Source organism: Catharus ustulatus, chromosome 3 (assembly GCF_009819885.2).
Source record: "Catharus ustulatus isolate bCatUst1 chromosome 3, bCatUst1.pri.v2, whole genome shotgun sequence".
Taxonomy (NCBI): Eukaryota; Metazoa; Chordata; class Aves; order Passeriformes; family Turdidae; genus Catharus; species Catharus ustulatus.
The window spans coordinates 113,923,770-113,948,726 of NC_046223.1; the positions used below are offsets into that span (position 1 = coordinate 113,923,770).

General features: G+C 41.6%; 1 protein-coding gene across 1 annotated transcript in view; it reads left to right on the forward strand.

The window, feature by feature from the left end:
• Window positions 1–5,129: 5,129 nt before the first annotated feature.
• RCAN2 (regulator of calcineurin 2) overlaps window positions 5,130–24,957 on the forward strand; it is an 80,541-nt gene continuing 60,713 nt past the window's right edge. Inside the window, exons 1-2 of the mRNA XM_033054657.2 lie at window positions 5,130–5,228; window positions 12,804–13,030. Of these exons, the coding sequence (XP_032910548.1) occupies window positions 12,806–13,030 (225 nt within the window). The 5' untranslated portion in view covers window positions 5,130–5,228; window positions 12,804–12,805. The remainder of the gene's footprint in view (window positions 5,229–12,803; window positions 13,031–24,957) is intronic.

Below are 24,957 nucleotides of genomic sequence, written 5' to 3' on the forward strand. Positions count from 1 at the left end.
AAAATATTCCTTTAACAGAAATGGGGATGTGCCATTTCTTTTGTCTTTAAAGCTGAGGGTTAGCTGTAAGATAGTAAAGTTCTGTTTTGGGGGACTTTATGTTAGCTAGGGAATTTTTGCAATGTGAAATCAAAAAGCCCTTTATTTTTTTTCAGACAGCTCTCAGTCTCTGAAGCAGATGTAAAATGGAAAGATTCTTTGTTCCTGTTCTCATTGCCTTAAAAGACACGAGCTCCTTGTCTGACCTCAGTCTGCTCCTGAAGATGCTCAGAAACAACAAGGATATGCCAGGGAGGGGATTTAGGGAGCAACAGGACCACATGCAGGGGGTGTCCCATGGCAAAAGTGGGAGCTCAGGGGTTCCAGAGCAGTGCCACAGGTTTTCATGGAATCACAGACTGGTTTGGGTTGGAAGGAACCTTAGAGATCATCCCATTCCATCCCCTGCCCTGGGCAGGGACACCTTCCACTAAACAATATTGCTCCAAGCCCCCTCCAACCCAAACCTGAGCACTTCCAGGGATGGGGCACCCACGGCTTCTCTGGGCAACTCATGCCAGGGCCTCACCACCCTCACAGGGAAGAATTTTTTCCCAATACTTAATTTAACCCTGCCTTCCTTCACCTTAAGGTCTTCTTCCTTGTTCTACCACTTCATGCTCCCAATAAAAGTCCGTCTCTAGCTCTCGTGTAGCCCTTTAGCTGCTGGAATGCCTCTCTAGCTTCTTCTCCACACTTACCTGACCCCCACATAGCAGATTTGGAGAGAACAGACATCCCAAGTGGACCATGTGCTTCCCTGCATATCCAAGCCCCCAAAGGAAACAGCTCTGCTCCATGATTAACCTGCTCATAGAGTAATGTGCTCAAGGGCACTACAGGAACTGAAATTTTAGAGCAGGTGGAAGATAGTCTCCTTTTCTGCAGGAATTTTTCATTTGGGCAATTATTATTCCTGTACCCAGAACAATGTAAAACGTCCTGTAGATAAAAAGCAAAAAGAGCCAGCATTTGCTTTGCACATTTTTGCTTTTCTATGTAGTATGCTGCAAATAAGCTGCTCTGCAGTCGCTGAGCACACACAGACACTGCAGAGGTGTTGAGGCAATGTTGTCTCACTGCCCTGAGTGACTGGGTGATAAACTGGCAGATGAAGTTCAGCAGTGATAAGTGCAAAGCAGTGCACAGGGGAAAAAATAACCCCAACCACACACAGAGAGACATTGGTTCCATCACTGCAGGAGACCTGAGGACTGAAGAGGAAATATCAGTGTAGGGCCAGGAACTGGTCAAAAAGGGAAACTGAATGTTAAGAATCAGTAGCTTCCCCCTTAGGTGATGAAGGGACTCCCAGAGTCAAAAGACTCTTTAGCCCAAGTGCTCAGAGTTATTCAAAGTCCCTTGGCCAGACAGCTCTTGTCTATTCCAGACCCAGCAAAATTCAACAGTCATTTTAGCAGAATCAAAGTTTCAAAGCAGTGTTTTCTTGTAAAATTAGACAGGCTAGAGAGCATGGTAATAAAGTCTCCCAGTGAAAACAGAGAAAACATGAAATTGAGAAAGGGATAGCTGGAGGGAAATACAATTAAGGTCTAGAAAGAAATCACAAAATAGTTCAGATTGGAAGGAACCAAAAAAATCATCTTGTTCCAACCCCTGCCATGGGCAGGGACACCTTCCATTAGGCCAGGTTGCTCCAGTCTGGCCTTGAACACTTCCAGGGATGGAGTATCCACAGCTTCTCTGGGCAACCAAGGCTTCCAGCTCCACAGGGAAAAATTTCTCCCTAAAATCTAATCTAAACGTGCCATCTTTCTTCATCTTAAGTCAATCTAGCTTGTCCTATAATGATGGTGAGAAGGTATTAACAATACATTTACTGCCTCTATAACAAAGGAACACTTAAACAGGGATAAGACTTGAAATTGTTTTTACACAGTGAAGAACCATCCTGTCACAGCACATTGTGGAAAGCAAAACCACAAATGGGTTCAAAAAGAGTTAAAAACCCCTAGAGAACAGGAACACTGGTAGCTTCCAAGTGGAGTAACTTGGATTTAACCATGAGCTCCAGAAATCCCTATGTCCCTAGTTGCTGGAAAATTATAAAGTAAATAGGAGAACATAGAGCCTGTTTGTAAAGTGATTTACTAAGCATCCAGCCTTGGCTGCTGGAGACAAAAGACAAAGCTAGATGGATCCAACTGCGTTTTTTTATGTTTTAAAAATATAACAGAAACAATCGAGATGATAATGCTGACAGAGTCAACATTAATTTTACTTGCTTTATCCATTCTAATCTCCAGACTCAGCCATTTGCAAGAAATCGTAATCCATATCTGGCCAAAGAATTTGGGATTATCCCAGTGAGCAGAAATGTAAAAGATGAAGCATTGACTTCTTCAGCATCCAGATTTTCTGGCATTATTTACTTGCTTCTGCTGAAAAAATGAGACTTTATCATCAAAACATCTGCAAAGGCTGCAGGACTTAGCTAGGGTTTGTATTTTGATGATGAGAAATCAAGGTAACATTGTCAGGGGGCAAAATCTTTTGGTTACAGTGCTTCAGTTGTGTTGAAATTCTCCGTGGGTGCTTCAGCACACTTGAGAGGCCACTTTTGCTTACAGATTAAATCTGGAGATGGGAAGCAGGTGCAGACTGAAGATAATGAGCAGCTCAGGGTTTGGAGGAGACAGGCTAAGCCTGTACTCTGGGATATCAGTAACAAACTCCCACTCAGTTCTGTGGGATGAGCTCACAGCACTGCTTGTGGATCCTGCAAGTAGCAGCTGTTTTATCACCTCCCTTGGTATCCTTTCCAGAATTACAGCTTTCTCCAGGTTTTGGCACTCTACAGTTGCTTGGGTTGTGGGAAGTGGCCACAGCCTTTTAGAGGCACAGGGTGCATGGCCTGATCAGCTCTGGGGTGAAGGGTGGGACTCCACAAAGGACCTTCTCTCAATTGCTCTTACCCTATTATTTTGGCAACACCATTTTTCCATGTCTAAATAATATATTATTTTGTGCCCTTTCCTTATAGAAATCTTTAATGCTTCTAACAGGGGCTATCAAAATCCTGCAATTGCTGCCATTCTTATAATTATCTACTTTGAAGGACATTTTATTGCAATCAGTGGAATTTAGGGGTTTTTTTCCCCTTCATCTTAGCAATAGTGCCTGGATGCATATAAACCCAAAGTGCTGACCTTGGCTTTCCTGATTTTTTCTGGGCATGGGTTAGCTTGCTTCCAAAACTGCAGAGATTTCTATTTTACCACAAGGAAAGTATATGCTAGGGCAGCTTCATCACAATGAAAATATTCTTCCTAATATGAAAATTAATAAAAATTGAGACACAATATACAGTTAAGAGGATTGAGATAAGAAGACAAGGAAATTGTATAACATAAAACACAGGACAGAAAAAGCCCGGTGGATGCTCTTCCTACTCAGAATATTAAAATAACACATCATGCAAAGGGAACACACATAAATGGAGACAAAGGAAAATATCCTACCAGGTTTAATTCCCAAAACAAAAACCAACAGGCAGATAATTTGATTTAAAAGCTGATTAGTTTATATAGTGACATTTTTGGTTCCATAGCTGGCTTGCCATTCTGCATAATGCCTAGAGCACTAAGATCATGGTCAGAAATCAATACTTTAGGCACAAGGACAAACCAATTAAAATAATAATTACTATTATAAGTTACCTATTATACATTTAAAAATGAAAGTAGAACTGAAGCAGAAACCCTGAAAGGGGTCCAAACCAGATATGCATCAAGGCATAAGTCAGTCCTTAGTTAAGGGACCAGGAAGAAACCCTTCTGTTGCAAGTACAGCAATCTCCAGTGCATTGCTCTTTGCTGTCTGCAGAGATGAGGTGGGATACACTATTGATTTCATTCTTCACACCATTTATTTTTTGCTATTATTGGAAAGTGCTGCTATAAATGGCACACATCTTTTTATATATTTTTAACTAATGGAGAATTATTCCTTACATAGATTTTTATAGAGTATTTAATAATTACATGGCAGTCTTCTAGTTCTTCATTACGTTCTATAGATTTTCAAAGCCATCTTTACAAAAACCTATTTAGGTTTCTGTATCACCCTATTGATTAAATCCCTTTGTATTACATTCCAAAGCGAAGAGACCACAGAAAATCAGTGTTAGCCTCTGACGTTTAGCAGCCTCGGATGTGCAGCTGAAAGAGAGAAAATAGCCCTTGCTTTAATAAAACATGCCTTGGGGGCATCTGAGGGCTTTCTCTTCTTTTTAAAATCATGACCAGCATCAGCCTTTTTCCATTGTAAACGTGATGTTCCTTTAGAGCCCTACAAATGCTTCTTCTGGCATTGTGTGTAGTGGGGAGACACCCCTGATTCACCTGTTAGCCTGAAGAACTGGCTCCATCCAGATGGAGCTCACTCCAAAGGATGGTTTGGGTGTTGGTGGTCAGAGGGGAAAATGGTCTTGGGAGCTTCATCCTCCAGCATAATGAGGAACCCTGCAGAGGAGGGCCTGAGGGATTGTCGCTAAAATCATGGCAAGGTGCCCTGGCACTGGGAGGATGTCCATCCTACTTCTGTCTGCATCCCACTCCACCACTCCCTCACTTATCCCATCACCCCTGCTCACTCCCATCGCTTCCCATCGCATCCCATCCTCATTGTGGGGACACCGACACCTTGAGGGAGAGCAGCTTTGCCACGAGAACACAAAACTCTGCCTGGTTCTTACCGCTCCCTGTGTGCTGGGGTGTCACGGGTTCCTGCCCTGCTCACCTGTGTCCCCTCACTGTCCTGTGCCGCTCACCTGTCTATGTCCCTCTCAGCTGTCCCCACTCACCTCACACTTGTCCCCGCTCATCCCTAGTCCTCACACATCCCCTGCCCGGCTCGCTGGCCCCACTCACTGTCCCCGCACATCCCCCGAGCCCTGTCCTCATCCTGTCCCCTCACGGGCCCGGCCGGACACCGATTGCCGGCGCGTCGCCGTGGGAGCGGGGGCGTGGTCAGGGGAGTGGGAGGCGGGACCAACGCTCTCCTCGCGTTTTGATTGGCGGATCCTCCTGCCTGTTTAGGCGGGGGCGTTGCTGATTGGACCGCCCGCTCCTCCACCTTGGCGGGCGCGGCACGGAGCGCTCTGAGGGAGCGTTGGGCGCGGAGCGCGGCGGACTCCGGGCGGGCAGGGAAGGGCGAGCGAGCCGCAGGTAAGGGCACGGCCGCCTCCCCAGGGCTCCTTCCCCGCCGGGGCCGCAGCGCTGTCCCGCAGACCTGGGTTACGCAACCGCCCCGCGGTCCTGCCCCGGCGCCGCGCTGCCCTCGGGGCTCCCTCTACCCGCGGCGATGCGCGGGGAGCCCGCGGGCGCCCCTCGGGAGGGGCCGGGGCCGGGGCCGGTGTGTGCCCCGGGGGGATGCGGAGGAGCTCGTGAGGAGCATGGCGGTGTGGGAAGGGGCTTTGCGGCCGTGCCGGGAGCAGGTCGGGGTCGCAGCGATGCGGGCAGCTCCGGGCTGGGCTGTGCCGGGAGCCCCGAGAGAGGCTCTGCTCGGGCTGCTTTAAACTTGGCTGCCGTAGCGAGGGGGAATGGCTGTGAAGTGAAGGAAGGTTGGTTTAGATTAGATATTAGGAGTAAGTTCTTTGCTGTGATGAGGCACTGGCATAGGTTACCCAGAGAAGATGTGAATATCCCACCCCTGGAAGTGTCCAAAACCAGTTTGCATCGGGCTTGGACCAGCCTGGGATAGTGGAAAGTGTTCCTGCCCATGGCAGGGGGTTGGACCGAGATGCTTTTTAATATCCCTTCCAACCCAAACCATTCTGTGATCCCAAGCCAATATTATTTGATGCTTATGTAATAGGTAGCTCTCCAAACTTGCTGGTTTGTTTTTTTTTTTTCCCCTCATTGCTCCTAGATTCTTTTGTATCTCTTTAAAATATTGTGTTGCTTTATTTCTTGAGTTTGTAGTGTAATGAAGGTTCCTAAAAACAAATGTATGCTAAGTCTATACAGCCGAAAGAAATCATATAAATGAGAATTGTAGTTTAATTGTACTTTACACCAGCTTCTGTCTTCAGCTTTCAAGTTTTGCCCTTGGAAATGGTTTGGTCTTTTAGTTAGCTAGAGTGGCTGCCCTGATGAAAACTCCTATTTTGTAAGAATATGTGATTAGTGTAAAGAAACTGCTACAATTATTCTTGCAGTGAAACTAAATTACATAGTTGCCCATCATCCTTGAGCAGATGGATGTCTGAATACTGTGAGAATATAAAACATTACAGAAAACTGCTAACACATCTCAGTAAACAAGGACAGAAGAAGATTTTTTTTGTAGATGATCATCTCTGTTAACTAGTCTTTGCTACCTTTAACAGCAGGATCTGTCCTATCCTCCTTAAACTTCAGAGAAGTTATCAGCTGTGATACAGTTTGTCTGTCCCCTTCCAAGTATTGTAGTTTGTTATCAGATTCAGTAGCTGGGTTTGTCATTGTTTGTGTTGAAAACGTTTGTCATTGCATTGATGTCCTTAACTTTTTAATTTATTTATAAATTACTTGATTGTGCTAGCAGGAAATCCTTTTAGAGGAGGAAACTTTGAAATTTTATTCCAAGTCATCACTGTGTCCTGAGTGTTTTCTAGGAGTTAAGCCCTGTGAATGGCTCCTGTTGCAGGTAGTTCTGGGTAAGATTTGGGGAAGAGTTCTGAATTTCAGGTTAGAAGCTGGAGGGCTGCTGTTGGAGTCGGTGTTCCACTGACCCCTGTGTGAGGTGACAGCTCTGGCTGAAGGCCAGTGAGCTCTAATGCTGTGTGCCCCTTATAAAACGGCCTTGCTTTAAATAGATTAGCATAGAGGCCAAGTGAAGGTGATCAGGAGGCTCGTTCTGGTTTCTTTGTGTTTGGGGAAGGGTTTGTTTGGTTTTTTTTCTTTCTTTTTCTTTGAATACCTGAATGTTGCCATAGTTACTGTAGTGCCCAGTTGATCAAAGCTGAGCTTCCTGACTTTAAGAAGAGCAGATGGAATCTTCACACCTGGTGCTGGCTGCTCCAAGTATCACCTTCCTGGGACTGGAATTTTGGCTTGGTTGGGTTCTCCAGTGCCTCCTGTATTGTTTTCTCCAGTGCTGGAGATGCAGATGGTCAGCAAGGTATCCTGCTCTCAGGATACATCCCTGGTGTGGGAGGCACAGCTGAACCTTCAGTGTGATGTGCATGTCTTGGACTGCTTGAGCTGACCAGTCCTGCTTTAGAGGAATAAAACTGAATAGTCCCTTTGGATGTTAAAAGCTTCCAAAAATAGTTCCAAAGTCTCAGCTAAATTTAATGCGGCTAGAATGTCAATGGAAAGGATTAGAACATTTGGGATTTGCACCAGTTAGCATTTAGAAAAAAAAATAAATTAAAATCCTCTTCCTCATATCTGCCACTTTTGTAGGAGGAAAAGTGGAGATTGGCACTATTTTTATGTGGTGCTAACTGAACTGGAGCTCAAATGTGAGTGGACTTGCCTGTACTGGTGATTTTGATTTCTGTAAGGGAGTTTGCCCAGGTGGGAGATGGGGTGAAGGCTGTGGGAGGGGGTCACTACAGTCCCTCTTGCTTTTGAGGCTGCAAAAGGTTCATTAATCCTGTTATGTGAGGTCCAGTTCTGCTCTTTCTAATTAAGTAAAAAGCCTCTATTTAAGTCCATAGGAGCTTTCCACAGTGAAGAATTAGCACCATTAAAAATAATGCTCATCTCCAGTGCTCATTGTGCAGAGTGGAATGAAATTCCAGTAAGTTACTCTGTGACCTTCCCTGTTAGATTTGTGCTTTCTGACAGAGCCTTCGGTGTGGGGCCAGTTGGCTTCAGCAGGAGATGCAGCCCTAGGCTGACACCACTGAAATTGGTGGCTCTGCTGCTGTAAAGTCAGTGAATATTTCAAGTAAAAAAAATCACTCTTTCAGTCAAATCTTATTCACTGGGTTTAATCTCCCCCATCCTACCTCCTACCTGCCTTTGAATTATGGTAAAAATTTCTTGGGTAGGTTTTTTTCAGCAGGAGCCAAGATGGAATCCCTACGCTTCTCCTGGACCCTTCTAGAAAAGCAACTGCAATTTTTCCTGCTTTGTTTTTTTTTTCTCCAAATTTACTTAATTCCTGCAGGTTATGGTTTCCAGGTTTGTACTCAGGACTCAATAATACTTCTAGTTTATAGTGATTATATTTAAAGCTTCTATTTGTAACATTTTGTTTGCTTTATTCTATTTTTAGTCATGTTGTTTGTCATGGCAAGCAGTGTTTAATAAAAAAAAAAAGTAAAGTTTCCTAGTGATTTCAAGAGATATGTGCCTGTTTCTTGATGTTCCTCAGGGATTCTTTTTAAAAACTCTAAAGACAGGGAAATGTTCACCAAGGAAATGCCTTATTAATGTCCATAAAAACAGTGGATAAATCTATAAATGCTCAGTGATAGAGGAGGCATTGGTGCATTCAGACACTTCATATACACAAATTGTCTTCATTCAACACCATTTCTGCTGGAGGTTTTGGCTCTGCAGGGATCTGACTTCATGAGAAGATGTACATCTTTGCCCTTTCAGTTCTACACTAAATAAGTGTAATTTTTCAAACAGAAACTTCAGTGAGCTACTGCTGTTTTCCAGTGACTATAATTTTCTGCTGGCCTCTGTTAATTTTAATTAGAGGTGTACTGTGTCTAAAAATAGTGAGGTAACAGAATGAACACAGAGCTCCCACTTGGAAACTCCACAGAGATTTTGGTCACAGCATCTCCAGTGCTGAACACTGGCATGACCTGCTCTGTGCCTGTGGGAAGGGTGTTTGCCTTGTGTTTGGAGCTATCCCAAATTAGAAACCTTTGCACACCTAGGCCATGGCAGGAGAAATTTAAAGTAACCCACATCAGAATGATGTGATGTGCAGGGCCTGGGAGGGAAGTGCCTGCTCTCCTTCTCCAAGGGTTAAAAGTGCAGCACTCGTTGTGTGGGTTGTATTAAAGTTAAGGGTGCAAACCTTACACCAAAATCAGAAATAAAACAGATAACATTCAGGTGTGCTTTAAATAAAGGGAATAAAAATAGAATAAATTAAATAAAGGGAATAAATGGAGGTGGCAAGTGCTCAGCTTTTGCTGGAGGTTCCATGGATTTGTTTGGCTCAGGTTTGAATCTGCCTCAGTGTCTCAGACTTTACAAAGGAACAATCCTGGCAGAGTTTGCAGTCAGGATCCCAGTTAAGATTGGATAATTTAGCATCAATATTGGTGCTGGGTAGTGCCTATATTAGTGTATTATTGCTGTTTTTAAATGGCATTGCTACTTCTTTTGAAATTCTGTATGACAACTTCTGATATCTCAAGTATTTGTAAAATCTGATTTGAGAGGGGAGAAGCAAATGCATAACTTGATTTGAACTCATTGCATTTTAAAAGGAAGATAAGTACAATTTGCTGTTATGTGGGGGGGTTGTTGGTTTTTTTTGTTTTGGGTTTTTTTTTTTTTAATTTTAAATATAAAAAGGATCCTAAGGGGATGAAGTTAACTTATTTTGTCAGAAGCTGTGGAAAGGAGGTTTAACATAAATGGGAATGTCATCCAGGGACTGTATTATTGTAACAGAAAAGATTATTTGTAATTTGGCTTATTTTATATGGAAATCCAGTTCGTGGATGATACATGACTTAGTGTTAATTGTTTTAAGGGATTTGAAATGTAAATTCTTTTGTTCTAAATTAGTTGAATAATTGGAAAGAGAATATTTTTTGTGTCAGAGGACTGCCTAAAGTGGCTACATAATTTCAAAGAAGCCACAAAACACTACCAACAAGAAGATACCTGAGCCTTAAGGTTTGACAGGCATAATAAATGGTATATAGTTATGATTTTTAGATATATATATACATAAATTTTGTATGTCTAACATTATTCATAATGTGGAAAAATAGAAGATTTCCATCTTATGCTTGAGGATAACTGCTGATTGAAGTCTGCTAATAAATGATGTTGATTCAAGTATGTTTGTTCCCTCTGATTATTGTTGTTATTTCTTTTGGGGAACATGTATGTATTTTATTAGTGAGGTTTCTGTTTTCACTGTGTGTTGTGCTTTCTGTGGTGCATGGCAAAGGGAAATCTGTGAAACTGCAGTTACTCCATACAGGTGTTCTTAACCATCCCATCACAAATTGGGCAGAGGATTTAAGAATCAGGTGTAAGTTGACTTGGTAGTGGAGGGAGCATCAATCAGAGCTCTGGGTGTATCTTAAGAGTAGAATATGCTTGTGCAGGCACAGACACCTGCCTGTAAGTCTGGGAAAAGGGCTGGTCAAAAGGCCTGTGAGACAGTGACTTTCTTAAAAAGACTTGGCCAATACCCAAGTCCTGCTGGGCAAAAATGTCTCAATAATTGGCTGGATAAAAAAGAATCAAGCTTTTTCTGTCCAAGAGCTCTAGCAGAGCAAGACTACTGCCACATGATGTGAATATTTATTAATTTCTCATCCTGACTACTGCAGAATATGTTCATTTTGTTATTGGTTAAAAAGCTGAGTTTCAGGGTTGTAACTTAAAATCCTGTTCCATTTTGTTGTTTGTCATAGTGGTTTTGCTGAATTCCTAATTTAAAAGCTTTCCTATGTAGTACTTTATTATAATATGGCTCTCCCAGGAGAGAAAAATAAACAACAGTTTAGTGAGGAAGCGTATAGACTTTTCTGACTTCTGTCAATAGATTGAGATTTTTTGCTTCTCTGCACAATTAGCTTTGTTATGCCTTGGAAAAGGAGGTATGAAACTTGTTAGCTTTAACATTCATCCTCTAAATTCCTACTTTACTGTGTCCAGTGTGACTCTCAGATGGTAAGTGCTTCCCTGGCTGCAAATTGTTTGCCTGTTGTGAATGAAATTTTTCTCACAGCCTGGCACAAGTCTGCCCTGCCATGTAAATTGTGTTTTGTAACGCACTGGGCTTGAGGTTCATTTCCATAAACCTGATGACACAGGCTAGACACGATGACAAACATGCTTAGAGATGATTGCTTTTGGAGGAGATGATTTATTAAAGCTTTTTGCTGGAGAAAATACTACATTCTAATGTGAAGTTTCTGGCTGCTGTGAGGATTTCTTGACAGTGTTTCCCTGGATGTGTGTGCCATGTAAGGTACAGTAATACAAATCTTGAGTTGGCTCAAATACCAGAGGTGATGGTGACTTCTCCTACATCAATGTGTACTGCTGAACTTGCAGCCATCTCTTCTGCCATTTGTTCAGGCTTCTTCTTTCCAATTAGAATTTAATTTCTAAACTGAAATTAGCTGGAGATACTGGGCTGAGCTGCTGAAAGGAAAGTGTGTATTTGATAGCCTGAAAACCCATCCTCAGGTTAACACAATACTTTTGAGCATGGCTTCAGCTTGTGTACTTGAGAACTTCTGTCATTAGCCCTGAGACTCCAGCAATAACAATTACTGAGATTTCCATGACCTTATGTTATGGAATGATGTGCTCTGTCATCAGCCAAATCTCATTTCAGAGCAGAGGTTATATGAAAGGCACAGCCATGGCAAATTAGCTCCATAATTTAGCTTTACTGAGATTAAGTGTAATAAACCCATATGGTTTAATTTTGGACAGCAGTCCTATATAGTGTGTTTGAGCTAATATTTACAGCTATTTATAGAGAATAGCAAGTATGCAAGAGAGCAAGGGCAGAGCAGAACAGATGAGCATGCTGAGTTTATGTAACTCCCTAAATGCTTGTGTTAGGAGGAAAAGCAGCTAATGATGGCTTATTGTTATTAAAAGAAACAAATAAAAGGAAATAGATTATTATCCAGTAAACTTCTAGTTAACTTACTGAGGCTCTGTAGATGTGATAGGTTGATGTCTACTAAGGACTGCTAAATACCTGATTTTATACTAATTAACACATTGATCATTAATTGCACCTTGACCTACTCCCCTTAGCTGGTGTCCTCTCATAACAACAGCAGTGATGCCATTTAATGTATGGGCTCATTATGTGTGCCCATTATTTTGTGTGCCTTCAAATTACCTTTCTGTACTGATGCTTTTGGGAAAAAGTCTCCAAAATCAGCAGGACTTTGCTAAAAGTGCTGAAAGTCATCTTGAGTCCACTCTTAACTTTATTTGCTTCCTAGTGTGATTAAGAGGTAAAGGAATTGCTAGTGGGCTTTGAAAACCTGTGTAAGTTCTGTACTTGAACTATAGAAAAAACTGGCTGTGGTTTTCATAACAGAGATGTGTCTTGGTTGTACTGGTTTTTGATGATGCCATGCTCATGCTCCTTTCCATAAGGGTCTTTTGTTTTGTTTTGTTTTTTCTTTGACGCCTGGTTTAAATTTCGAATTTATTTTTGAAATTGTTCTTACTCTGGGCATTATGTTTCCTGAGCTGACTGCAGAAGCACCAGCAGCTTTCCCAGTAACAAACATGGTTCTCTTGAACCCAAATACAGCACAGTGCTTTCTCACTGGGCCCCTTGCCCTTAAGTAATGTCTTTCCTGCTTGTGTTCTCAAACTTGTACTGGGATGTTTAGGCCTTTTCTGTGCTAATAAATGAAGTTAAAGCCAAGTCCCTGATTGAGCCTTGGTGAGACTGGTCTTAGTGCCTGTGCCAGGGGCCTGTTGTTGCCTTGGAACAGTGTGAAATTTCCTTTCTACAAACGGAGCCCCCAGACTTAAGAATCTCTGGGTTATGTTGTGGATGTGGAATGTTTTAATATGTGCTGTAACTGTGTGATGTTATCTTCTCTGTGCTGCCAGGGATGAGGGGAGATTCTTACTTCTTTGGAATGTGGGGCCTTGGCCACTATGGCTGCATCCCGGAGGATGGAGGACAGTTCCTGCTCTACTCTATCAACGGAGACAACGGCCTAAAGAGATGTTTTGCAGAGGAAGATTTTCATGAAATAATTGATTTCAATGATCTCCCAAATTCTCTCTTCGCCTGTAATGTCCACCAGTCTGTGTTTGAGGATGAGGACAGTAAGGTACAGTGTCTGTTTCTAAGTTATCCCTGTGAGAGAAACCTATGCTTTGTATCTGTTTGTTGCAGTCAGTGAAACAGTTTAATCTGTCTCCTGCAAAGAAACTTGATCACAAAAAAATACTACTTCTTTCTAAGGTGACAACAATATTCTGCTTTGACATTTATTTCAAGAGCTTAAAAGCTTTTTTGTCAGGTGAGGTCAACAAGCAATGTTTTTCTTTTGTTGAGATTTGCAGAATACTGAAGTGGAGGTTTGTGTCTTCATGGCAACCTTGGCTGCAGGGATGGTGGGGATGGCAAATTCAAACATGTGATGGCTACTCCTGCTTGCTGATCACAGATCACTGAGATGGGAGGCTGTCTTTCTGTATTTTCTCAAAGAATTAGAGAATCCTTTGGTTGGCAAATCCTTAGGTTTAAGATCGAGTCTAACCATTAGTCCAGCATTGTCAAGCTCACCACTAAACTGTGTCCCCAAGTGCAACATGTAAACATCCTTTAAACCCCTCCAGGGCTGGTGACTCAACCCCTTCTCTGGGCAGCCTGTTCCAATGCTTGACAACCGTTTTGGTGGATAATCTTTTCCTAATATCCAAGCTAAACCTCCCCTGGCATGTCTTGAGACCTTTGCCTTATGTCCTACTGATTGCTAATTTGGATAAGGGACCACCACCTGCCTCACTCCAACCTCCTTTCATGTACTTGTAGAGAAGAGAGATAAGGTCTGGCATGTTTTAACTTATCTGTAATACTGTGTTCTCATTGTCATTCACTTCAGATTTTCTAGATAAAAAGACATGAGAAACTTCATGAAAATATTTTGAACTCTGCAATTAATCTAAAACAATGCTGAGAACAACATGGTCTTGAGATAATAATAATAACAAAGAATTGACTCTTGCAGGAAGAATTCAGTTCCTGTTTCTTAGTCTATTATTCTTTCTGACTGATACTTCAGGAATATAAAACTCATAGCTTGGGGCTTTATTGTCTGATGAAATGAGTCTGAGCTAATTGTTATAGGCACATCTGAAGCTACTTGAGTGTCCTGTTCAGAATTTTCAATTCAGAAACAAGCTGGCAGTGGTACAGTGCTTTTGCCTGAAAGTGTCTGAGGTTTCCAGATAAAACTCCAAAATCACTGGGACCAGACCTGGCCAGAATGGACAAAGACTTTTTAGTGGGGGGATTACCAGATAAAAGAGGAATAAACCAAGACTTCTAAGGATACAAGTTTCCTGTTAAAGGTACTGAAAGTGATGTCTGCTGAGGCTGCACAAGTGGAATTATTTGGATTTAGTTTTTTAGGCAATTTTGTCTTCTGTAATAATGTCTTGTATATGTTTGAGTAATATAGATTACTGCTGTGATATGAGCATTAAAAAAGGCATCTGTATATTACAAATTCTACACTCTAAATTGCAGTTTTGAAAAACAATGCCCTATTTTATTGAATAGACTTTTTGCTAATAAGCATCTTGCATTTACATTCTGCCATTTTCCAGAATTTTCTCACCATCTGGTAGTGCACTTGACTAAAGCTGAAGGGGTCTGAAAGTCCACTTGTAAAGGAAGAAAAGAGGAGCCCACCTGGAATAGAAAATCTCTCTCTTCATCCTGCAGAGATTTTATCCCCACTTGCTCCTGAGCTTTCCCTTTTGAGAGCTGTGTTCTGGTATTTAGCTGATGGCTTAGTTAGAAAATGGAGTGGGTGATTATGTAAGTATGTGGGATAGCAATCCCCAAAGACTTGCAGGACTTAAGGATGTGTCTTAAGAATAGCAGCTGGGTTGTGGAGGTGGATGTTGTGCCACGTGCAGGTCTGTAAGTGCCCTGTCCATGCTGTGGGTTGAACAGCTCTGTTTGCAGGTAAGTGGTCACTCCTGGAAGTCTCTGTTTAACGAGATGGGATTACCTTCAGATTTCTCATTAAACCCAAGAACCTGGGGAGTTGATTGTGGTTTTTATTATTCCTCTAGAACGTGTACTTGTGCTCCCAGTTGATTAATACCCATAATCCTTTCTATTAATAACTGTTGCTGCAACAACATGCAGCACACATGAATTCAAAATAAAATATTGTCAAGTTGCTGAGGTACATTTTAAAATCTCACATGGTCACTATTCATAAATGGTGCTAACAATCATATCTTCAATTATATATTAATCCAGAGTGTATGTAATGGTACACTAAACTTCTAAAAACTATGTACTACAATAATGGTTATATCCAAAATTGTTTAATTTTGGTGTTAATCCTACAGAAAGTAAAGCTTTTTGCAATGTATTTTTGACTTTTACTCTTGACCTGCACTTTTAGGAGGAAAGTGAAGGTATGATTGGAAGTTACAAGTTAGCTAATAAAGGAAACCAGAGAAACCCCTCATTGTAAATGGCTGGTTTGATTTGGTGTGGAAATTTCTGAGTGACTTTAGCATGGAACAGCATTAAAGAAGTTACCCTGTCAGTTCTAAAGTTACATTATCTGAAGTGTCTAAGGGGCTGAAATGTCAAGTTCAAACTTCTAACAGGCTGATATCTAAGCAATACACTCACTAAAGACAGCTTTTAATTTGAAGGCATTTAACTCCTTTGTATCAGATACAGGGTAAATTCCAGATTGTGCTGGAATGTGGACTTGCAGCAGCTGCTGGCAGCACGTACACCTGGGCTGGGGATAAGCTGATTTGGTTTGTTCTGAGTCCTGTGTCAGAAATACCCTTTCACCAGTGCTGTGTGTCTACAATCCCTCTTAGAAGGGATTCTGTCTCCTGTCAAAAGCAATGATGGCACCTGCAGGGAGCCTGAGTTCAGATGTTCATTTTCTGGGGGTGAGGAATTCTGGCAGCTGAAGGCTGTGTCCTCTGCAGGGAAGGACACAGGCCTGGGTTTTCTCCTGGCTGGCACCCTGAGGTCTCACCATCCTGAGCCTGAAGAGTTGTGGACTCTGGGATCTGAAGATTAGTTTGCCATCAGGCTTCAAGGAAGCTGCTGAAACACTGAAGGAAAGGGGAATACAGAATAATGTACCTACAGCTGATGTTGCTTCAGTAATAGAGCATCTGGTCAAAAAATATTTCCCCACCTTCCAGACTGTGTTCTTGGAAAGAAATGTGTTCTTGGGTCAGGAGAATGCCCCAGATAACTGGGTTGATAACATGGGCATTTCAAGATTTGTGCAGGGTGTTTCAGCAGCTTCAGAAGGCTGGGGCTTGCTACAGCTGAGGGGAGGTGGCTTTGCTTGTCTCCACTTTCACCATGGACAGCCTGCACCTTCCTGTGGAGAATGAAATTGTACCTTCTTTACAGTGTTCTTGAAATACAGAGCTTTTTAGTTCCTAAAACCCAGCAAAGGTGAGGAGAAGATTATCCAACAGGATAATCTGTTGCAAAGCTGGGATCACATTTGGTTGTGCCCCTGTCACTGCCCTGTGTTCTGATCTTTTGTTTTGGCATAAGGCTATTAATGGTAGGGGAAAATTAATTTGGTGTTTAGGAGTTTGAGTGCTGATTTGGTTGGGTCATGGAAGTCTTATTGTAAAGAAGCTAAAAATAAAATTGCACCTTAACCCTGGGCTTTGTCACGTTGATGGGACTATTTATGTGTGTGAGCAAGATATGGCAAAATGGAGACTTATTTTTGGCTGGTAGTGTGACTGAATGGGAGGTGCTGCTCCTTTTAGCTTTCCTGATAAAGCAGTTGTGTTGGTGAGCCAAAGGCCATGACTCTGATAACTCCTGAGGGTGGGTATTGGAGTGTTTCAGAGTTAATTGCTACCCATAGCCCTTAAACTCTGGCTAGTAACCCTTTTGTTGTGCTTTTGTTAAGCACGTATCACTGTTTTGTAAAACCAACCTTTCTGTTCTGTGACTCAAACTTCCTTCAGGCTGGAACTGGTAAACACACTGTCAAAGTGAAGCATCTTTGTCTCTTAGGATGGTTTCTTTAGATGCTGTGGTGCCTCAGGAGATGCTTACACAAAGCTGTCATTATTAGAATATGTTTTCATGAGGGAAGGATGTGTTTCCTCAAGCGTTTTAGAAGCTGCATGCTCCATTTTTTACCATTCTTTTGGCTCAAATTGGAAGGAGCACCGATTAAACTTGATGGTTTTATTTCAGATAAATAATGATTCATCAGTTTCTGAGCATTTTAGTTATGGTGAAGCTGCCTGGGCAGTGATAGACAAAGTTCACCAAGTGCTTTTTCTTGCCAATAATCTAAACCAATAGAAGATACTGTTATTATTTCTTCGTGAGAGAATACTGATGTTTCCAGTTGTGGAATTTCCAGCATGAGGAAGATGTAGGCATACTGGATGGATGTCACAGAGGTGAAGAGCCTGTCTGCTCTGCAGGAATGCCAGGGGAGCTGTGCCTTTTGAGCTGGAGAAGGCTCAGGTGGATCTGAGCAGTGTGTGTGCACCCCTGAAGACAGGGTGCAAACAGGGCTGTCCAAACTCTTCTCAGTGATGCCAAATGCCAGGAGCAGAGGCCAAGGGCATCAACTGAAACACAGGAGGTTCCCTCTGAACATCAGGAAGTGATTTTTTACTGTGATACCACAGGGTGCCCAGGCAGGTGGTGCAGTCTCTCTCTCTCCATGGAGATACTCCAGAGCTGTCTGAACATGGCCCTGGGCAGCTGAGCTGGAGCTGGCCCTGCTTGAGCCAGAAGTGGGTTGGAAAAGATGACCTCCAGAGGTCCTTTCCAGCCTCCTACAATCTGTGGTTCTGTGACCATCTGTTGAAGTGTATAGCAATTCTTCTGATGCAGAGGGACAGTGTGGGGATGTAGCATTGGGGAATGAAGGTGATTAAAAATGCATTTTCTGAACCATGAACTTAATGGAGGTGGGGTGGAGCAGGAAAAAGTCAAACTAACAAGCCAATGGAAAAGATAATCCTATTTTAATAAGACTTTACTATGAAAACAATTACTATTTCCATGAGGGATTCTTTCACATTACAACTTTATTTACATATATTGGATGATTGCTTGCTCTTACTGCAGAAGACTCTGTTGGACTTCCTGTGACTTTTTTTTTTTGAGATGTATTATTGAACTTGGATCCTGAAAAATATAAGGCTCCCTCAGGTGGTTGCTGAAATATTTGTCCAAGGGTGATGCTTTAAGAGCTCTTTGTAGCCTTACTTGTAAAGGCTTTTTTTCCTTTGTACTTTGCATTCAGATTTCTCAACAAAGGCCATTTTCATGCTGCTATTTTTGTTTTTAAGGTTCAGTGAAAGACACGGGGCTGCTCACTGGTCTGCTCTGTTGTTTTTAACTTTTATATGTTAATTCTGGAATTGAAACTTTCTGCTGATGGTTTGACTGCAGCAGATAATTGAAATGTGTCTGTTCAGTGCTCCTTTTAAACAAAGAGGAGCCAGTGTGTCTGCTGCCATGTGTGAAATGTTTCTTCGGTTCCCTTTTCCTGCAGGCTAATTCAAGATGATGCTCTGGGAGGCTCTAGGCAGGCTTTGTGTCTGCAGGGGAAGGAAGATCTGTTCCTTTTGACTTGAGTTTTAAGCATCTAGATTGTGAAGTCAGAATCTCTTCATTCATATTACATCACTGAAGCCTCTAGGTGTTGAGTCATCATTATATTTAGAGGATGGCACACTTCTTTTTAGTCTAATATTAGTATTTAAGCCTGGACCCAGTGGAAGGTCACCCTAGCAAAGATGAAGTCAGGCTCCAAGGCTGGAAAGGAATGCAGGCTTCACTCTGCCTTCCTGGTACACTTGCTGTTGCTTTGTTTTACTTTCAGTTTTTCTACCTTTTAAGGTTAGTGGTGGTTGATATGATAACATTATCAGAAGCTGCCACTTGAAGCAGACTGTGCCTCATGCTGTGGAATCTACCTACTTTTCTTTTTTCTGCTTTATAAATGGGATCAGTGTTACTCCCTGGCATTCTGTGGAAACGGGAAGTGTGTCTTTATGATACTCTCTCTGTCTGTGCATCTAATAAAAATACAGAGAGCTTGCAAAGAGAGGCTGCAGGAGCAGTGTCCTTCATGAATCACAGCTGCCCCCTGGGAATCCTATTTTGCACTTTTCCCTTGGGTGCTGATTTGCAGACAGCCAAGCACTGCTTTTTTTGTATGATCATGGAAGCACTAAAATAAAGCTTTAGGAGGCTGTTCTTGCTTTAAGAAATATGCAATCTAAAGTTCTTTTTCCATTGCAATATTTTTCTGTAACTAATTTCAAATATTTTTCCTATGAACCATCTCTGAGCAGTACAGTGTTTTGTCTGAAAACACCTGTGATCTTCCATGTTCTGCATCTGATATTCCATCTGACTGCTGGAGTGGTAAGCCTCATTTTTTCAGCCTCATTATGCAAGTTCTCTCCACAACTGGAAAAAGCTGTTGATATTTGGCCTTAAAATGGCCTTAAACCAAATGGAGGGTAGGTTGACATGAGTTATGAAGAAGAAATTGTTTACTGTGAGGGTGGTGAGGCCCTAGCACAGGTTGCCCAGAGAAGCAATGCCCCATCCCTGTTCAAGGCCAGTTTGGTTGGAGTTTGGAACAACCTGATGTAGTGGAAGGTGTCCCTGCCCATGGTAGGAATGGAACTTGATCCTCTTTTTAGATCCCTTCCAGCCCAAACTATTCTGTGATTCTGTATTTGTCATTCATAAACCTCCCTTTTACCCCATGGTGTAACTGCTGAACCTTGTCATCCAGCCCTGTGTTGGCACATGGAATAGGATGTGGTGTCACAGCTCCTCCTTGTTGTTCCTGTGCTTTGCTCACAGGTCAGGTGTGTGTTCTACTGAGGAGCTCCCATAAGAGAAGCAGTAACTTCATGAAGTTGGATGTACTGTAGCATGTGAACTCTCTGAACATGACTGGCAGTAAGATCCACAAAGCATCTCAGTGTCTGGAATGCCTTAGATCTCCAGCCACAGTAACCATAAGGAGCTGAGGTTTTACTGGAGAAGGGACAGTAGGGAAGCTCACCTTCACTGACATTTGGGATATGTTGAGTATTCATTCTGGTTTAGAGGCAGAAAATGAGTTAATTTTGATTGGTGTGTTTTGCATATTCAGAACGTCAATGCATATTTATAAGGAGATGATTTAAGGCTGCTCTTGTAGCTCTTAACAAGACAACTTGCATTTATGTATGTATAGGATCTGATGGTAATTTCCTCTGAGGTGATCTGCAGAATTTCCAAAGGAGCTGTAAGGAGTTGTCAGGCTAGTTTAGACATTCCTTCCTCTTCTCTTGGGTTGTTCTGGAGATTATGCTCTTGGCATGCAGGAATTACCCAGCTCTGAATATTTCTCAATTGCATCAATGTTCAGTCTTGCTCTGAAAATGTGGTTTGGTGTTTTTGTGGTGGTGCTGGTGTTGTTTTCTTTTTAAACAAAAAAACCTTCCAACCAACCAAAAAGTTAGTAGCAAGTATTTCTGCCACTGTCTGTCATGTGGATGCTGTCTAATAATTGTTACAGTACTTGAGGTTATTTTCCCATCCATGCAGTGTTCCTGGTAGCACAAATGCCCCTGTTTCAATGGGAGAACGTGCCTGGAAAAAGACCAACTGGGTTAAAGGTAGGCTTGTATTCCTTGCAGCTGAAATCTGAAGTAGTGCTTCAAAGCATTTAACTATACTAGTTGTTTGTAAATTACAAAAATAACCTGATTAATGTTCTTTCCAGAACACACAAGACAGCAGTTACTTGTCTGCTTTTTAAATTTGGAAACATACTTTTTTCCTTAAGAGCAACTATGGAAAAATTCCTCTAGTGTTGGCTTTCTGTGGCTGTGTTCTACTCCACAGTCTAGAGGGAATGTCTTATCTCAAACTAGGGTGGGTGGGAAATCTTTCCTGGGAAAGGACCATTCAGGGTATTTTTCTTTTTTTTTTTACAGGAATATAATTTTCTTACCAGTTCTACTAAAATACAGACTTTTGAATCACAAGATGTTTTAACAAAGGTATTGGTAAATCCATGCCAAGGTTTATGACATGAGTAAGGCTCTGGGAGCCATAGGGAATAGTAAGATCTTGTGTGTAAATCACTAAAAAATCATCCTCTTAATTACTCCTTTCTCCAGCACAATGGTCACTGTAGGATAAACTGTGGGTAGGTCTGATTTAGATATCCCTAAACACTGTACAAATTTAGGTTAAGATTCCACTTGGCAGTTGTCTGTCTCCTGTAATAGGTTGAACTAAATTCCCGGACTCAAATGCCTTTTGATCTTTAAGGAAGTTGGATCTGGCCTGGAACACTGAGGCTGGTGTGGCTTTCCTCTGAGCTCCACCAGGGTTAGCTGGAACAGGGGTTCAGCCAGGGACTTCTGCTGACAGAGTTCTGGTGTTGGTAGAGTTTTCCTTCTGATTATCCCTCTTGAAAATACTGGAGCTGGATTGCATGTACACATAATATTGAGCCTTTCTTCTCCAGGAGATAGCAGGATATATGGTATTCTTGACCAATGTTATTCCTATTTGGGTTTTTTTTTTTTTTTCTTATCTGACAATTTAAGACATGGCATGTTTTTATAAAGCAATAAAAGCCAAGATGATAAGATAGCAGGTCACACTTGGAATAAACCACAGCCCTGAACTGCAGGAACTTCCTTCGGTCTCATTGAAACTGATGCTGGCACATTGCATATTAAAGGAAGAATTCAACCCTTCTGGTATCTGCTGACACAAGCAAGCAATACAGCTCCCAAAGGGAAAAGCTGACTTTATGTAATTTATAGAAAAGTCTTTGGTTTGTTCCACTAAGTGGTTCTTATCAGCAAATACCTGCTAATAATCAAACACAAGTTTTGCCCTTCTCCCTCCAGCAAACTGTCACTCTGAAGTCCACAAAAATCCTGTTTTTCTAGCTGATAGTAATCAAAAAGTGCAGTAAAGCCATTCTAATGTGGTTAGGGCAGCAGCTGTTCTTTATTTTAATAGCATCAGAGGTCCTAATCCAACCACAAGTTCTGATATCAGTTTTCTGGCCCAAGGAAAAGGCTGCTAAATGAAGGTCAGCCTTCATTAGCAGTGCATAAAGACACTGTATTTGTAGAAGCAACCTTAGAGTTTAATCACATTCAAAACAGTGAAATTGCAATCCTAATTACCACTTATTTAAAGGAATTTCTTAAAAATTTCATACAAAATATGTTAACACTGTGCAAGAGTTAACCATCAGTTTACTAATTGCATTTAATAAAGGTGGGTAAAAATACTACTTGGAGAGGAATATTGTCTTAGAAAATGAAGGGTGTGGGGAGGTGGTGTAAGAAAATGCAGGGTGGAGAAGAGAGAGATGGCAGCTTTAAGATTGTGACATTAATCAAGACAGAATCTGCAACAGATTTGAGCACAAAGGTGAGATCATAATTGAATCAAGATTATATGAATTATCAATGACTTCTGTTCATTTGAAAACGTTTTCTTCTGTGCCAGACGAATTCCCGATTCTTTTCCAGCTGATGGGAATTTTAGCATTTGCTGCAGTACTGCGAAGATTTCTGCATGGTTTTGTTCTCAGGTCCAATCCTGGTGCAGCAAGATCTGCTGATACCATTCCACCAGTGAGGATTTTGCTTGAGTTCTCAGTTTCCTGTGTAGTGTGTGTGAATGTCCTTTTAAAAATTGTCTTGGTTTAATGTGATTACTTTTAGGTTATTTTCTCCTAATTCGATTGCATTTTCTGGACACTCTATCCTACTTAAGTTATATAACTTTTGTACTGGGCTTTGAAACTTAATCCAGAAGCAGAGGCATTGCAGATATGGTAGATGTAATGTGTTTGTCTCAGAGGAATAAGAGAAGCCTTCTGTGTGATAGGGACTAATGAGCTGGAAGTTAAGACAGTAAAATGGGAAAAAAAATTCCAGTATCTCTGGCAAGAGAGTAATGAAAGCAACTCTTGCACTGCAGCAGAGTGGACTCAAGTCTCTGTGTGTTGGCTTTACCTGGCCTTGAAAAAAAAAAAAAAAGCATAAAGACATTGTAAGACTGCAGCATGCAGAACATAGAAATTTTCCATTTTGTATTACTGGAGCCAGTACTGGGGGGAAGTCTGATGGTTTAATTCCTGTGTTCCCAGCGTGTGGCTGCCTCACAAGGGAAGGACCAGCTGGGAACTTCAGAGGATGCTGAGGAAATTCCAGCCCTGAATAGGGGGGAGATGTCCCCTGTGTTAAGGTCTCAGTATCAGACTGGTGTGTACCATGGGCTGACTTACAAAAGCCATGATCAAATTAAGAAATGCACATCTCTTCCATTTTTGTTCTTCATTACTCTTTTGCATGTTGATTGTTTTTTCTTCTTGAATGGTTTTGGTTGTGGGTTTTTTGGGTTTTTTTGGTAAACAGGATTTTGTGGTATCCCTGACTGAAAGCAAAGTCAGTTCACTCAGGCTGAAATACCAACAGTCTTGAAGAGAATGGAGTGGGTATTTCACATGGCTGAGGTTGTGTTGCATTGAACCACAGGGCCATCTGAATCAGCCTTCTGCCAGTTTGGGGACTGGAGCTATTTTTACTTGATTTTCTTTGAGTTCCTGGGACAGGACCATGTACAGACTGAGAGCACTGCACAGCCCAGAGGCTGCCTCCTCCGTGATATCAAACACTTTTAATGCACATCAACAAGTTGGCACTGCTTGCTTTCGCTTTTTTGTCTTTGCAAAGCTTCTGTGTGGATTCTCCCAGGAATGTTTCCTTAACAAGCAGAGACCCAATTCAGGATATATTAGATGCTTATATGAGCAACTTCTGGACCCATTCAGTTCTTACATACTGGTGATCCTGTTCCTCTGAATAAATGTGCAAGGCTGCTTCAAACTGTCTGACTTGAGGGATTTGGTCACAGACACTTCCAAATTCCTTCAAAGTCTTCTGCTGCCAACAGGAGCTGTGGAAATATATCAGAGAATGCTGTTATGTTGTCCTTCCTTCCTTTATCCTTCTGGAAATCCTTTTATCTTTTGCATCTTTAACTACAAATCTTCCTTTCAGGTATTTCTTTGCTTGGTGTCAGTTCTACCTGCTCTGTGCTCTGATGCTGCTCCTGTGATTGCTCCTCTTTGCCTCACATTTAAGGGGAGAAACACACAGCACAAATGGTATAGGAGTGTTTCATAGGAATATCATCTGTCTTCCTGTTTTAATAGTCCAATTTCAAATTATTTAAATGCAAAAAGCTTACACCTTTTAAAAAGCATTTCCCAAATAAATTGTTTTATTGTCTTAATCCATCACTCTTAAAGTTCTGAATGGAAGTTTTTCTGACTTCCTGCTGCTTTGTGACCTATATATAGCCGATGCAGTTTGTCCTGTGCGTGTATTTAGATTTTGAGAATTTTTTTGGTGGAACTGTCATGTACTGAAGCACAGTTCTGATTATCTATTCAGAACCCTGCTGCATCACAGTCTTTATGTTAATCGAAAATGTATGATGTGATTGACGCTGTTGGCGACAACAAAAGCAGCTGCTTAAAATAGCTGGTCCAAGCTATGTGTCTGTATTCCATGTGTTTACTTCAGGTCTAAGAATTAAATCCTTATCTGATATTTGTCAGTCTTGAAACAGAAGGAGATGGATGTACACCTTATCAGTAGCTTGAATGAAGATGAGATTTTTCCATGTCTTCCATTCCCAGCACAACCCTGTATTTTTCCAGCCTGTTTTTTCTCTAAGAGGGGGAAGAAAAAAAAAAAGTGCTGCACAGATCTGCACTTGATATGAGAATTAGTTTTGTGTAAAAAGCAACTTCTTTCTAGTGGTATAACTGGAGGACAGAAGGGGTGGTGGAGTTTGAACATGAATAATAACAGGCACTGGATTTTCATAAAATTCTTTGCAAGGTGAAAGTCATGTAAAGTGATATTTTTATATAGTCTCCTTGAAATATTTGGTACATGTCTTGTTTTTTCTTCTGCATTAGCA